The following is a 16,053-nucleotide window of genomic DNA, read 5'->3' as shown; positions in this document are numbered from 1 at the left end:
TCAACAAACGTAGATTTCTGTAAATAAAAACATGCAGTTTCACGTCAACATGTTAAAAATATTGGTCACATAACGCAGTACACTTGGTACTATATGGTGAAAATGCATTTTGCAAGTGGTACATCTATATATAAAAAGGGGCAGTAAATACATACAATATTGATAGCAAACAATAGTATATAAGCTTCAATTACAAAAACATCATACAACATTACACCTATATTTACCTCTCTAGGGAACAGCCAGCCATTTTGTCTTTCCTCAGCAATTTGGTAAAGGTCCGAAATTGCTAGAATTCTGGCGTCATGGGAACGTCGAGGCCACCCGATGAAAACATCTGTGAAACTAACATAAAAAAAAATATATATAAATATGTTTTACAATACGCATTACACATGGCACAGTCACATAAAAAAACCCCATAAAAAATGCTTACCAATAGTTGTGGTCAACCACAGCCTGCAGAATGATGGAATGCCAGCCTTTGCGGTTGTAGTAATCTGCATGGTTGTCTGTGGGGGCAATGATGGGGATGTGTGTCCCGTCTATGGCTCCAGCACACTGTGGAAACCCACGCTTCAGGAATCCTGCAATTGTATCATCCAGGCGCTGACCTTGCGGTAAGGTGAGGAAGCGATGATACAGGGCTTCCAGCAATGCCGTGGTGACTTCATGCACTAGAGTGCACACCGTGGATATCCCCACTCCAAACAAGCAGGAGATTGTCCGGTATTCTCCAGGGGTAGCATACCACCACAACACAATAGAAAGGCGCCTACATGGTGGAATAGGTTTCCCAAAGTTAGTGGCCTTCCTGGAAAGTGCTGGGGTAATAAGGTCCAGTACATAGTTAAATGTCCCACGTGACATTCTGAAGTGTTGCATCCACTGCTGTTCCTCAAACGCTTCCACAGTAGACCAGAAAGCTTCTCCATGGCTACGCTCTCTGGCACGCATGGTTCGGTTACTGGCAGCACTGAATCTCAAAATTGAGGCAATGCTGGCCCTGAGAAACGCTCTCCTCCTGCGCATATACAGACACCGAGTTTTCTTCTGTTGGGCCATAAACTTCGCCTTCCTCCTCCTGAACTGGGACTGTGCAAGAGTGCATAGTGTCAGCAGCTGCAGCAAACTTTCATTTGCTGCATAAAACAGCAAAAAAATACTAGTAAACATGAACTCTGGGCTACACAAAAGTGAGTCGTCGGCCATGATGAAAAGTAATGTGGTAAACAATCATCACCCACTTTTGCATCATCTTTATGCGTCAACAAACCAGTCACCTTTCAATGACATCACCGTTTTTCAGCCAATGAAAACTGCTCTGGTGATGACTCCCACAAATTGCCAGGGCACAGACTTGTGCAGTGAATGGGGTCAATCCGGGAAATTCCCGGGTCCGAGGTGCAGTATGAATGGGGTCAATCCGGGAAATTCCCGGGTCCGAGGTGCAGTATGAATGGGGTCAACCCGGGAAATTCCCGGGTCCGAGGTGCAGTATGAATGGTGTTTCTGAGCTGGGACGCTCCGAGACCCTGCAAAAACCCGGCTTGAAAAACCCGGGATATTGCAGGGGCGGCAGTATGAAAGAGGTATAATTAACCAAAATCAGATACAAACAGATTCAATATTCATAGGTGCAAACAGACCACACTTTTCATATTTTCTGACTTCTGGGAATTGATTTTTACTTGGCAACAATTTTTTTTAATACTACCCAACTAGATTTTTACAGTTTAACACAGCCTTGTGTGAAATCAGGTTATCTACCTACAGACAGTCTGTTTCACCCTCATTAGGACTTCTTAGTGCAGGATTAGATTTTCTGTCCAGCTTGTAAAACACAGCCACACTGAAATTTCTGGTGCTCAAAGGACTGCCATGTAAATGGCATTATCCCAATGTCTGTTTTCCTGAATAGAAGTGATTTATTTGCATGTTGTTCATAGGAAGCAATTTTAAAAAAACTATGTCATTGATTTAGTGACACTATATAAAGAGATGTATATAAAGGTAAGTAATCCCTGTATAACAGCAATTTAAATTGTGTTTAAACATACAAATAATATTAGCAGAGGTTTAAATACATCTCTATCCTTTCCTTAGTTGTCAAATCATTTTTTCCCGTAGGATATTAATCTGTTATGACTTACAGGTAGCCATAGCAGCCTCTAGTCCATATAGGCTAATATTGAAGAATTAATCAGATGTCTAATATACAACATATAATATCAGATTGCACACATTGTACAATGTAAGTATGAGAACCTGACCAAAAAAGCAAAGGTGACTTCAGCCAATGTAAAAGTCTACATTTTAACCTTAGATTAGCTAGATCTAAGGATTCATTAATTAGATACCCTTGGACCAGTTTCTACAGTATGATACCACACAAATTAGGATGTTGCAATTGAGAGACACAGAAAATTGGAGAGGTGACTAACAGTATTTGGTCAAATAATTGTACGCCATCTAAATTAGCATATTTTGGGTTGTAGGCCAATGATAGAAGGCAGTGAACTTTTTTTTTTGCCACTAGGATTTTCATAGTAATCAAGGAATAATTAAAAAGAATTATTGGAGAGGAATATGTGTGTGTGTGTGTGTGCGTGTGTGTGTTTAATGAATTGAGAAAGGATTAGCTCCCTGTGTTGAGTGGCAATAATACGGTCTTATTTTCACTGTTGCACTGGTTTTCATGGTTTAAGACAAAAGTGCTCAAACCCAATCCTCAAGAGCTACCAACAGCTCATGTTTTCAGGATTTCTGTCTGTAGATACAAGTGAGTTTATTACTGGTCCAGATAAACAGATTAACTCACCTATGCGTGATTTAAGAAATCCTGAAAACACAAAGGGATATATTTACTAAACTGCAGGTTTGAAAAAGTGGAGATGTTGCCTATATCAACCAATCAGATTCTAGTTTATCATTTATTTAGTATATTCTTCAAATTTATAACTAGAATCTGATTGGTTGCTATAGGCAACATCACAACTTTCTCAAACTTGCAGATTAGTAAATACACCCCAAATCGTTGGTAGCTCTTGAGGACTGGATTGAGCACCTCTGGTTTATGCTGTCAGACTTTACACAGGATTACACTTACAATTTTAATAATGTTACTTGTTATCCATGAAGACTCTATGGATGCTCCTTAATTGCATGAGAGAGGTACACTAGGTAGTTTACAGTACAGTAAAGAACGAATAGAATCAGTTAGAGTCAGTTTTTCAGTCCTTTAGAATAGAGAGTCCTCCAAAAGAAAACATGTGATTTGCATGGATGCACTATTTCTTTTGCAAGTTATTCCGGAAAAATTAAATGTACATAATGGCAACTATGAATCTTTGGGGCATATTCAATTGTCGGCAGAAACGCCAAAAATACTTGCGCTCCGCGCACTATTACCGTTATTATGGTAAGAGTGCGCGTAAAAAAACGTTATTACGGTAGTTTTCTCGCTGGATTTCAGCTCGCAGCTCCCTGAGCCGCGAACTGAGATCCGGCTTACTATTACCGTAATAATGGTAATAGTTTTAACGTGGCGGGGTATTCAAACAATTGAATATGCCCCTTTGTGTTTTGCTAAATACATTTAAACAAATATACAATGTTACACAAGGTTGGACACAGTTAGTTGTTGAACTGCAATTGACCTGAAGAGAATAGTACAGTACGCCCACCATTATTCTTCATAGGCATGGTGAAATGTTTGTAAAGAACATCTAAGAACATCTATTGCAATTCCCTTGTAACCAAGAAAACAAGTATTAAGAATCACACTATCATTGTCATCAACATTTATTTATATAGTGTCAGCAAATTCCATAGCGCTTTACAATTGGGAACAAACAGTAATAAAACAATACTGGGTAATACATGTAGAGAGGTAAGAGGGAATTAATTGCAAGCTTAAAAATCTGTCATAATTTAACTGATTCACTATTAGAAACCTTTTTTAAACTACATTTAAAGTGCTTTCGTTTTTTCTTTTTCTGGGGTGGGGGGTAAATGTACAAAAATGACCCAATGGGTTTATTTCGGAAACAAAACGATTAATGTTGTCATCATTTACTAGATCCTTTGTATAGTGCATCTAGCCCTAACCTCTCTTGTAGCTTCTTCCATCTTTGGTGAGCTGGTCATACTGAATCCTCAAGGTATAGCTAGCGCCTATCACTATACCATATTGCTGACATTAACTGCCACCCTGTTGTGCCATGAGAGACATTTCTGTGACAAGATGCTGCAAGGAGAAGGGGCAGGTACAGTGATTGTTCTGTGTATATGTTACACAGTGTCATGTCTAGCTGAGGAAAATATGAATTAAAAAGCCAGAAATGAAGGAGAGAAGCTGTAACTATTGTTCAAAAGCAGTGTATGAAGTAATCACTCTATTGCATGAAGAATGTCCTAACATGACCTCTATAGTCAAAGCAATTATTATCTTTGTCTAGTGATGTCAGAGGCTTACAAAGTTACATTTTCACAGCTGTTTATATATGTATTCACATATATGTAGTCTGATATTTCAACCACACCTTCTATGATATTTCTTTGAGTAAAAAAGATGTTTTGAAAGTCTGGATAAACTGAAAGTCAAATCTGTCACTAGAAAAAATAGTTCCAAATTGGACCTGTGCATACTCAGAAGTGGTTCTGCTTTTCAGAGAGCAGAGTAGGCACCTGGGAGGCAGGGGTGGGTTACCTTGACCCTCCCCCAAATTTTGCTATCAGAGCAGAGGATGCACTATTCCCCCTCTCTGTGAAACTGCATCACAGGTAGAACAATCTGGGAGAATAAGTGTGAAACTGGCTACACGCTGTTACTCGAATTGTCCCATGGTGATCTCTGTTGGGTTGGGATTGGCTCCTTTTACATTTGCTTGTCTGATATTGGTTTCATTCTACTAGGGACATTTTTTAACCATTTAATCACATTACAATCGGTTATAACTTGAGAAATTCTGAAAACTTTTGACTCTGCATCCTGGGAAAACCTGGATACACGAGAACACTAATAAAGGTAATTTGGGCAATTTTATGTGCACAACTGTGCCTCACACTTAGCGTCTGGCAAGCAGTCCACTCATCTATTGGTGGGCTTAGCTGGAAAGGGGCTAAGTGGAGAGGGTAAAAATAATGGTCAACTTAGCATAATTTATGTCTTACATTAAGAGAGTCAGGGGACTTAGTGTTTTTGAAAGTTTTTACAACATTTGTTGAAATGTGTTTTCCTGTATAAAGCACACCTGGAAGCTGCAAAATGGGACCAAATAAAAATAAAGGCAAGGACATGTAGAGAGTCATTTTGCAGAGACAAAAATGTTCTGCAGACACTGACTAAACAGTGACTGACTCCTTAATGCTGCCCCCACAACCTGGAATCAGCATAAATAGGTGCCTGGCCTGCACTCAGTACCTAAATTCTCCCATAAAAGGATGTTACATCCTGCAATCCCAGAGATGCCACCATATGCATGTACAGAATCCATGTGATTTTCAGAAAATCTGATTAATTTGCACTGCAGAACAGAGACTAAACTAGCCTTTTTACTGTCCTGGGCAAGAGAGATCCCTATTGTGGGAGTGTGTCTGGTCCTTTAGAAGCACTATACCGCCCTCCAACCCTCTGCCTGGACCTTTTCTTTCTCCACAATCTGTCTTGTTATTGATCTCTGTGCCAGGCCGACCCCCTTCCTTTCCCCTTCAAACACACAGAAAGCGTAGCTCGCACCACTGTTAGATGCATGCAGCTCCCACGTCCCGAGCAGAGCAGTGTGAAGCAGAACTATTGCAACATAGTAATGATAGAGTGGGATAGTCTAGCTGAGCATAATCAGGACTTTCTAAAACAATTGGAATAAATGACAGACTGTGCTGCTCTCGTCAACCTGTACTTGTGGCTTTGACCTGATGCTGCGGCTGTGTTAAGCTCAGATGCTGCTTGGTCAGAGCATGGAATGTTGAGGCTCTATGTGGAAAAGTGATAGGTACTGTGCAAATCCTGGAAAGCCTAGCAAAAACTGAACACTCTAAGAGCTAGATTTACTAAGCTGCGGGTTTGAAAAAGTGGGGATGTTGCCTATAGCAACCAATCAGATTCTAGCTGTCATTTTGTAGAATGTACTAAATAAATGAAAGCTAGAATCTGATTGGTTGCTATAGGCAACATCCCCACTTTTTCAAACCCGCAGCTTAGTAAATCTAGCCCTAAATCTCCCTCCTCCCACCCACCTCAAAAGTAAATCAATATTGTTTATGTTTAATAGATATACCTCCTTCCCTCAACCAGCCTTTAAATTAAGTTAATAGGTTTCACCCTTAATAAATATTCCCCAACCAGCTCCAATATCAAGTTAATAGCATTCAAATGAGTCCCATAATTAATTTATTACCCCCTACATGTAATATTGAACATATATTTCATTAATAGCTCCTACAATATATTACTAGTCCCCCAACTACACATTACATTAAAAGTCTCACATTAAAATAATACCTCCAACAGCCCCCATATAACATTAATAACCCTCCAAAAAAATACTTATCTGCCCTCCAATAGGAATGGTGAATCCCCTCACTAGTTCACTTTGGTCTCTGAAATGGGATTGGATAAGAGAGAGGGAGAAGGGAGGAGACAGTGCAAAGTAGGAGACCTACAGGTGGGGAGAAGGGAGAACGTAGAAGAAGAAAGAGAGAGGAGATGGAGGAGAGAAGGGGATGAGATGTACAGATCTCTGATCTACAGCACATATAATAAAGTGGCTGGTCCCAGGGGGTGGGCTAGCCACCATATGCACAACTTTGGCTGTAAGAAAAAATAAAGTGAATAAAATGACACAGGCCGCCTCTGGACAGCACCTTCTGTATTCTGTAATTTGAGGAGTGGCTCAGAGCCAACCGTACTAAGGCTGGGTACACACTACAGTGTTTTCAGCCAATTACTCCATAAACAACCGTTCGGTCTGATATCACATTAGTGTGTACACTGCAACAATGAATGATTATCATTCTAAAGCACACCGTATCGTATCACTTGATTTTTAAACCGGACTAAAAATCTAAAAATCTTGTTCAAAGATTTAACAATGTCGTTCCAATTCTGCAATGTGTATGCAGTTATGACCAGCAGTTCCCATAGATCCCTATGGAGTGTGCAGAGTCACAATCTTTTCATCCGGTGGTTATGACAGATAAAGAGCACAATTCTGAAGGTAAATCGTGTAAAGTGTAACATGTGTTTAGTGTGCATACATGAATCAGCATGCTAATCGGGACTTCTTCTTTTTAATTGTTGGTAAAAATGGTTAAGGATATTGCATCGTTAAACATTTGAATCAGCTCGCCACCACCTCAGTTTTGCACCCTGCTAATGGCACATGCTGCACTGCTCTAGTGATGCCCTGCTGCAGAAGCTGCACTTTTGCACATTTTCTATATTACTCTTCATGTTTAAACTTGGTTTTTTTTTTAATAAAGACATTTGGGTATTTATTGTTCCCTGTGTGTACAAATCATTAAGTGATAAATGTTATGATTAGATGTCAAACTTAAATTAATACAATTGTTGCATGTGGAGTTACAATGGTGTTAAGATATTAAGTCAAACACAAATGTTTTACTGTTTTATTAATGAGATGTTGACCTACCTTTTGTTGTAATCAATACATTTGATGTACGGTACATTTATTTTTCAATTATGTTGTAATATTGCACAGTACGTCAAAAAGCATAATTAAATAAATGTGGCATGTTTAGCCACATAAGGCAGCAGCAGTTTATAGTATTCATATTGGTGTTTCTATATGTATATTCCAAATAATAAATAGCTGTTTAATGCACGTTATACATTTAATTCGAGCATAATATACATTGTCATTTTAGGACCAAATGTTGATCATTCTCAAAAGACAGATTCACAATCATTTGTGAAGGTTTCCTATTGTAAAGTATTTTAGGATCTGCTTGTTTAATAAGATCCTAGCTCTGTTAAGGTCACAAGACCTTCATTCATCGCTATTTGTAATGCACATTTAGCACTTGTAATGCCAACTGATGTTGCCATCGAGCTGTGCATATATGAAAGAGGAATGTACCATGTTTTGTACATTGCTGAAAAACATGTATGAGGTGAAAGCTTCTCCAGCTATGAGGTGTGACGTCACAGAGGAAGGCGGGCGTCTGGAGGAGGGTCTCACCCAATAGGAAGAGGCGTACGTCTTGACTCAGTGCGATTCGGGGGTGATGCGCAACAGCCCGTCTGCTCCTTGTTGCTGCCTACGGAGGAGAAGTGCGTGGAGCAGGGCGCACACCCACAGGGTGTATATAGGTACATCCTCCCACTTGAGATGCTACAGGCTGCCTGATGCGTGCACACAGCTTGTGTGCGCACGCATGTTACATAATGGGACGTACAGTAACATGTTGCAGTTATAGGGAAGATGTAGATGTCCTGCAGCTCTGTGCATACATGTACACACACGTCTAACCTGTCCGTCTCTATTCATCCTCCTCCAGCCCTTTCATCTCGTCCTGGCTCTGCACAGACAAGATACAAGCCCCACGTGTGGACATCACCGTATCCTCCTCCTTCCGCCATCTTCTCCCCCCCCCCCCCCCGCCCCCTCCCTGACTGAGACACCCGGGCCGTGCAGTTCATGTTTCGCCAGGAAGGCAGCGGAGGTGTGCTGGGTCTGCTGAGTGAGGGAAGTATGTCCCGCTACTCGGACTGGTTGTACGGTGGGGTGGACCCCAGCCTGGCTGGCAATGGGGGGCCGGAGTGTGCTTCCTTTCTGCCTACCAGACAGCGGCTCAGCGAGAGCCTGGTACTGCTGGCCGTGTCGGTGCTGGAGATCGGGGTGTCCCTGAGGAGGATCCTCCGAGGCAAGCGGGGAGAAGGGGACCTTCCTGCAGCCGCTGCCCGTCCGGATAGCCTGGGCAAGAACCTGCTGTTGGTGGCGCTCTGTCTGACGTTTGGAGTGGAAGTTGGCTTTAAATTTGCCACCAAGACTGTCATTTACTTGCTGAACCCTTGTCATGTGGTCACCATGCTACAGGTAACGATGAACCCCCCGATCACTGTATCATCTTTTGTTACTACAGCTATAATTAGTCTGTGGTGTAGAAGTTCATCAGAGTTTATAATCTGCACCCAAATGAATGGCTCACCTTATTTGACATCTCCCTTTGGATGGGTGTGGTGCAAACAGCGGTTTAGAAACACCCTAAAAGATCACAAAGTGTACAGGCTTCAATATACTCCATTTGTAAAGATTATGTAGTGTTTCTGATGTCCTCACACATTGCTGTTAAACCCTATCTTATTTAATGATCAGTCCTCTGGTATGCTGTAGAGCCGGCTTGGGCACCCCTGTACCTATGTAGTAGGTGTAGACCTGCACCATACCCTGCCAGAGAGAGCATGCTGGAACTTGTAGTTTCACAGCTCCTATAGAAAACCAAATACATTCATTGATTTTTCTAAATGATTAATTGAAAATGGGACATGAAGTTTCACTTACTGTAAACGTTCATGGTTATAGCAATAATTACTGTGCAAGTCACTAAAGAATTTGCAGATGCCTAGAATATGAACTTGTCAGTGTGTAATAAGCAAATATACAGAGTGGTAAAGCAAAGTGCAAAGTTAAATTAGCTCACATTCATCATTGATGTGACAATCTTTTGTGTATTGAATGGTTATCACTTTGTATACCTAAAGATATTTACAGTAATAAATGGAGTGCTTCTATGATGTAAACCATTGATCACCTCTTTTTTTTTTTTTTGTTTTGTTTTGTGTTTTTGTTTAAATTTGTGAAATGTTTACTATAAATGGGCATGCAACACAATCAAAATGTCCAAGATAGAATGTCTTTTATTTACATATATGAAAAATGTTGTGCAAAATCTGCAGTGAAGTCGTTTCTAAGATCTTGTATCCACAAGTGTTGACTGTAACCGTTTTCATGCAGTTTTTCAAAGATTAATTCAACTTTCCATGATGGTAAAGAAAATATTTTAAACAAATTGGCTCTGTCATGCGTTTGCGTCCATTTTGTAATTGCAAGCAGCCTTTAATGCTTGCTAAAAAAGAAATAATAAAGATTGCTTAGCGACAACCATGGCTATCGGCAAACGTTTAGGAAGCATCAATGTGCGTTTGACCTTTTGCAGAAGAACTACCAGTTTTTTTTTTTTACAATAGGTTGAAGGAGTTTTATGTTCTTGAGATGATAGCAGTGAAGAATGTTTAACAAACAATAAGGAACCTCAAACAAGTTGTATTAAAGCTATGGCTAATTATATTTATTAATATATTTGGTGTGTAACAGCCTTGTTAGCCACATACATATAAGGACAGTGTTCTTCCTCCACAAGTGGGTTTGTAAAGGTGACCTTTCCTTCCACTATATTAGCTACACATTGGTGGATTTTAGAATCGTCCTCGCATCTCTCCTCATCAGTGTATCCTCAACGCAAGAATAATATTCCTCTCTCTTCACTTCACTTTCGCCTCCTCTCTCCTCAAAATCATACACTGGCTCCCTTTCCCCTATAGAATTCAATTAAAACTCCTTGCCCTCACCTACAAATCATTCACCCATTCCTCCCCTCCCTATATCTTCAACTTCATCGCTCTACATACTCGCTCCCACCCTCTCAGTTTGGGCAACTGCCACATCATCTCCCTCCACTCCAATGCCGCACCCCACCTCTGGAACTCTCTCCCACTTACCATCAGACTTGTCCCCAGCCTGCATAACTTCAAACATTTCCTTGAGATTCACTTGCACATAAAAGCCACAGCCTAACCCTCCTGTTTCACTAAGCTTACTGATCCACTGCTTGTGCCGTCCCCTCCTGTATCTCACTTCTCCCTGTAACCCTCTCATGTGCCCTAAAGTCACTTGGTCTAGTTCTAAGTTTCATCCCAATGTGAAGTATTTTGCTCCATCCCTCAAACTCATTTTCTGACAATGTGCATGCTGGCATTGTACCTGTAACCTGTCTGTTACCCCTATATTGTTATATGGTTTACTTGTTGTACTATATTTTACCATGCCATTATTGTCATACTACATGTAACATGTTACACTGTCATACTATATTTTGTCTTGTTACCTGTCTCATCTATTTTACGGCACTGCTGAGCTTCTGTGGCACATATTAATGATCATAATTGCCATTGGCTAATACGTCATTAACAAAAAAAAGTAAGAATGTCAACAATTGTCTTTAAAGCAATTAAAAATAATTTCTTATAGTTGTAAACCTTTGAACCATTTCAAGATGGCTTGTTGTTCAGCGAATCAAGGACATGTTGTGTGGGGGTGTGATCAAAACAAAAACATGTATTTCTGATAGAGCTGCATATATCTACTGTGGTTTCCTGCATTACTTTGCACTTTAAGGTCATGATCAGTCTTTCCTTGCGTACTTTACTTGAGAGTAGGCACATATACAGACTATAGTATTTTTAGGAGTAATTGCACTAATGTTTACATGTGTATTTACAATGAATTCCCAGAACATACATAACTCTTATATGGTCATAACTTAAAACAACTGGTAACAATATAATAACAAACCAAATTAAATTTGTTTTTGATGTTTTGTTTTTTGTTTTGTTTATTTTTGTTTTTTTAACTATATTGTTTTGAATATAATCCTTACGTTTGACAGCACGGGCAGCATAGTGGCTCAGTGGTTAGCACTTCTGCCTTACAGCACTGGAGTCATGAGTTCAATTCCCGACCATGGCCTTATCTGTGTGGAGTTTGTATGTTCTCCCTGTGTTTGAGTGGGTTTACTCTGGGTGCTCTGGTTTCCTCCCACACTCCAAAAACATACTGGTAGGTTAATTGGCTGCTATCAAATTGACCCTAGTGTGTGTGTGTGTGTGTGTGTGTGTGTGTTAGGGAATCTAGACTGTAAGCTCCAATGGGGCAGGGACTGATGTGAGTGAGTTCTCTGTACAGCGCTGCGGAATTAGTGGCGCTATATAAATAAATGGTAATAATAATCTTTTATTTTAAAATAACTAAATCAGTTACTCTTACATGCCTACAGTGCGTACAATGTGTATTGAGAATAAGTCTTACATGTGCATAGTTCTTCTGTGAAAGCTACTGAGATGATTGCGAGAAAGGTGGTAAAGACAGTGCTGTGTTGGCCATCGCTGTCATCCAGCATTTACACCTGCCCTGTAGCACGTGCAAAAGATATGGCTGAAAACAACCAAATTACTCTAAACTCTGTTTTGAATTGGCCACAGCTGTGTGGATGCACTGTTACTGTACATGGCCTATTTTACTCTTCCTTTTCCGCCACCCCCCCCCCCCCCCCCCCCCCTCTGTTCCGCCCCTCAAGTTTTAAGTTTAGTTTTTGTGGATGCGCAGTGTGAAATGACACTAGATACGTTACGCAAATGGGCGTATGTCCGGACTTGAATTGGGCCCTGAGTATCTCCAGATGATTCGTCAAGCTGTGTGTGCAAACTCACAAATTGTTATATTTCTAACATGAAAATGTAGGAAAGCAAACATTTCTTCATCCCCCAGATATCTTAATTGAAGAGGAAACAGTTAATAAAATATGTAACAATTATGTATTAAAAAAAAAATTGCCTTCCCTGTCTGTCTTTAAGCTTCTCGCCCATTTTTATATAACTTAAGCTGGGCACACACCTATGCAATTATCAGCAGATCACACGATTCACGACCGTTTGATCAGATATTGCAAGACTGTGTACGCTAGCACGATCGTGTGTTTTATCGTACCAAAGCACATTGCATCTGTTGATTTGGTTTTCGAAACATCCTAAAAATCACTACCATTGATGTCAGGCAAGTGTGTAAGGAAGCCCTCGCGACCAGCAGGTTGTGTCGATTTAAATCCACTTGATTTTAATCATGAATTAAATCGTGATTTAAATCGCATGAGTTTTTTTAAAAAAAACAACAAGAAACTATTGCTTTAAATCACCATTAAAAGAAATCCATGGTTTTAACAGGCTCTTAATGGTAATTGTCATACTGTGCAAAATGGACCATAGTCCTTTGATCTTTCATTAGTTGCTCTACTAAAAAAAGGTCTGTATCTATGGCTATTGGTTGCTGACCTAATTTAATTATGACCTATGTGATCCAAAGAGGTGCAGGCAACAGACAAGAAACAGATAATTCCAGAATCCAGAGAGAATGACCAACACCACACCACACTACACCAGTGTTTCAAGTTCAGAGAGAAAGGATAGTTAAAAGAAGTAAGTTATCACTGTAAAAGCAACCCCGTTTAATGACCTCTTGTTTGAACACTATGTTGTGTCAACAGTAGCACCAATAGACTGGTGGAAAATGCACATTGGTTCAAAAACGGTAGCTGGTAATATGGTAGCAGTAGAGCAACTGCTAACAGCAGCATCAGCACAAAGATTACATGTTTTGGTTGGTGCAGTCAAAACTGAGAAACTGCGTTGGTACAGATAAAGGCGCAAAACTTATGTTTCTTTTTAAGGCGTTTAATAACCCTAATGTGCAGGCCCATTCAGATTTACAAATAAGGCAATTGCCAACTATTGTAACTTTTAAAATCATTGCAGTTTCTTTCCTTTTGCAGTTAGTGTTGTGATTTGTGTGAAGCTTGCTGTGCCATGCCATGATTGGGTGACACTGTCACGCCATTTAAATTGTATATATTAAAGATACAGTATTTTACAAGAACGTTGTATTATTGTTTTTTACTTGGTTTATTTGTTTACTTGATCATTTATTTTTTTTAAATAAAAAAAATCATTTTTGATTATTTTTTTTCCCACACTCTGAAGACCAGCAGCGTAGGCAGATTTATGTAGTATGTACGTAGACACAATCTTTTCAGCAGATGCTTATGATAGATGAAGATCACGGGTCTAAAGGTAAATTGTGTAGGTATGTACATGTGATCGGCATGATCATCAGCACTTTCAGTCGTTGGAGAAATTGCACTTCAAGTATGATTGCAAAGGTGTGTACCTAGCTTAACTATTACTCTTGGGTTATTTTTCAACTATAGGCAAGACAGGTATAAATTGCACACTTTGTATCAGAACACAGTAGCAAATGGTAAAATCATACCAAGCTATAGTTACATTTAATGGTTACATTTTTTCACTCAACAGTTGCAACCAATTAGCAAGTTCAAGTTAAAATTTGCACCTAAAATGGACTGTTACTGTGTAACACTCACTGACACAGGAGGGATAAAATGCTGTAATATAAAGATAATCATCCGTTTGCCATTTATAAACTCTTTTGCAAGTCAAATTTGTAATGAAACTGTTCTGTGTATAACATGATCAACCTGAACGGAATTGTGCAGTTCTACATTGTGACATAAAGGAAGGACTGGACTGTGGGTTTGTGTAAGAGCAGTACAGGTAATTTGTTCCCACACAATGAAATAGATTGTATGCACGTTATTGCAATATCCTGCGCTCTTAACAGTTAAGCTTCTATTTGTTTTCATGCAGTCAGCATCAGGGTCAGAACTAAATCTAATATTTGTTTTGCCATTCTGTTATGGAACTTTTTCCATATGTTATGGAATGCTTATGGGCAGATGCTTTTTTTTTAGTGTGCATGCAGACAGCACCTTTTGGAAAAGTGTACCTCAAGCTTATCAATATTATTGACAAACATAACCTACTTTAATATAAAATGTAGATGACATTTGGCAAAATCTGGTTTGTTGTGCATTTGCTTATTGCATGGCGTTAATAGGCTGCTCTGTGACAATTTGCTGTAGAAATGATAAGTGCAAGTTGTTAATGATGAAATCCAAACAGACTCTTGCTGTGAGATTAAAAAGAGGAGCTAATAACAGTGTTGGGACATTAACTTTACTTTGATTGCTGGAAGTTGTAATTACAGGTCTGGTCTAAGGCTGTGTACACACTACAGTTTTGTCAGCCGATTGGCACAATAATAGCTCTATAAACAACCAGCCCGATATCGCATTAGTGTGTACACTCCAACGATAAGCGATTATTGTTACAAAGCCCATCACATCGCTTGATTTTGGTTTTTTTTTAAGCCAGACTAAAAAAAATCTCATTTAACGATGGAACAATGTTGTTCCAATTCTGCAGTGTGCATGCACTCACCCCTCCCCCTCTGTCTTTGGTTTATTTAATAATCATCATCATCATTATTTATATAGCGCCACTAATTCCGCAGTGCTCTACAGAGAGCTCGCTCACATCAGTCCCTGCCCCACTGGAGCTTACAGTCTAAGTTCCCTAACACACACACATACTAGGGTCAATTTGATAGCAGCCAATTAACCTACTAGTATGTTGTTTGGATTTTGGGAGGAAACAGGAGCACCCGGAGGAAACCCACGCAAACTCGTGAAGAATATGCAAACTCCGCACAGGCAATTGCCAACTATTGTAACTTTTAAAATCATTGCAGTTTCTTTCCTTTTGCAGTTAGTGTTGTGATTTGTGTGAAGCTTGCTGTGCCATGCCATGATTGGGTGACACTGTCACGCCATTTAAATTGTATATATTAAAGATACAGTATTTTACAAGAACGTTGTATTATTGTTTTTTACTTGGTTTATTTGTTTACTTGATCATTTATTTTTTTTAAATAAAAAAAATCATTTTTGATTATTTTTTTTCCCACACTCTGAAGACCAGCAGCGTAGGCAGATTTATGTAGTATGTACGTAGACACAATCTTTTCAGCAGATGCTTATGATAGATGAAGATCACGGGTCTAAAGGTAAATTGTGTAGGTATGTACATGTGATCGGCATGATCATCAGCACTTTCAGTCGTTGGAGAAATTGCACTTCAAGTATGATTGCAAAGGTGTGTACCTAGCTTAACTATTACTCTTGGGTTATTTTTCAACTATAGGCAAGACAGGTATAAATTGCACACTTTGTATCAGAACACAGTAGCAAATGGTAAAATCATACCAAGCTATAGTTACATTTAATGGTTACATTTTTTCACTCAACAGTTGCAACCAATTAGCAAGTTCAAGTTAAAATTTG

General features: G+C 39.5%; 1 protein-coding gene across 1 annotated transcript in view; it reads left to right on the top strand.

Annotated features, from left to right (window-relative positions):
- Positions 1-8,222: 8,222 nt before the first annotated feature.
- TMEM164 (transmembrane protein 164) overlaps positions 8,223-16,053 on the top strand; it is a 34,382-nt gene continuing 26,551 nt past the window's right edge. Inside the window, exons 1-2 of the mRNA XM_075184329.1 lie at positions 8,223-8,335; positions 8,524-9,062. Coding sequence (XP_075040430.1) covers positions 8,664-9,062 — 399 coding nt within the window. The 5' untranslated portion in view covers positions 8,223-8,335; positions 8,524-8,663. The remainder of the gene's footprint in view (positions 8,336-8,523; positions 9,063-16,053) is intronic.

This window comes from Mixophyes fleayi, chromosome 9, assembly GCF_038048845.1.
Source record: "Mixophyes fleayi isolate aMixFle1 chromosome 9, aMixFle1.hap1, whole genome shotgun sequence".
NCBI lineage: Eukaryota > Metazoa > Chordata > Amphibia > Anura > Limnodynastidae > Mixophyes > Mixophyes fleayi.
The sequence above is the reverse complement of the archived record's forward strand: the minus strand, read 5'-3'. Positions and strand labels throughout refer to the sequence as shown.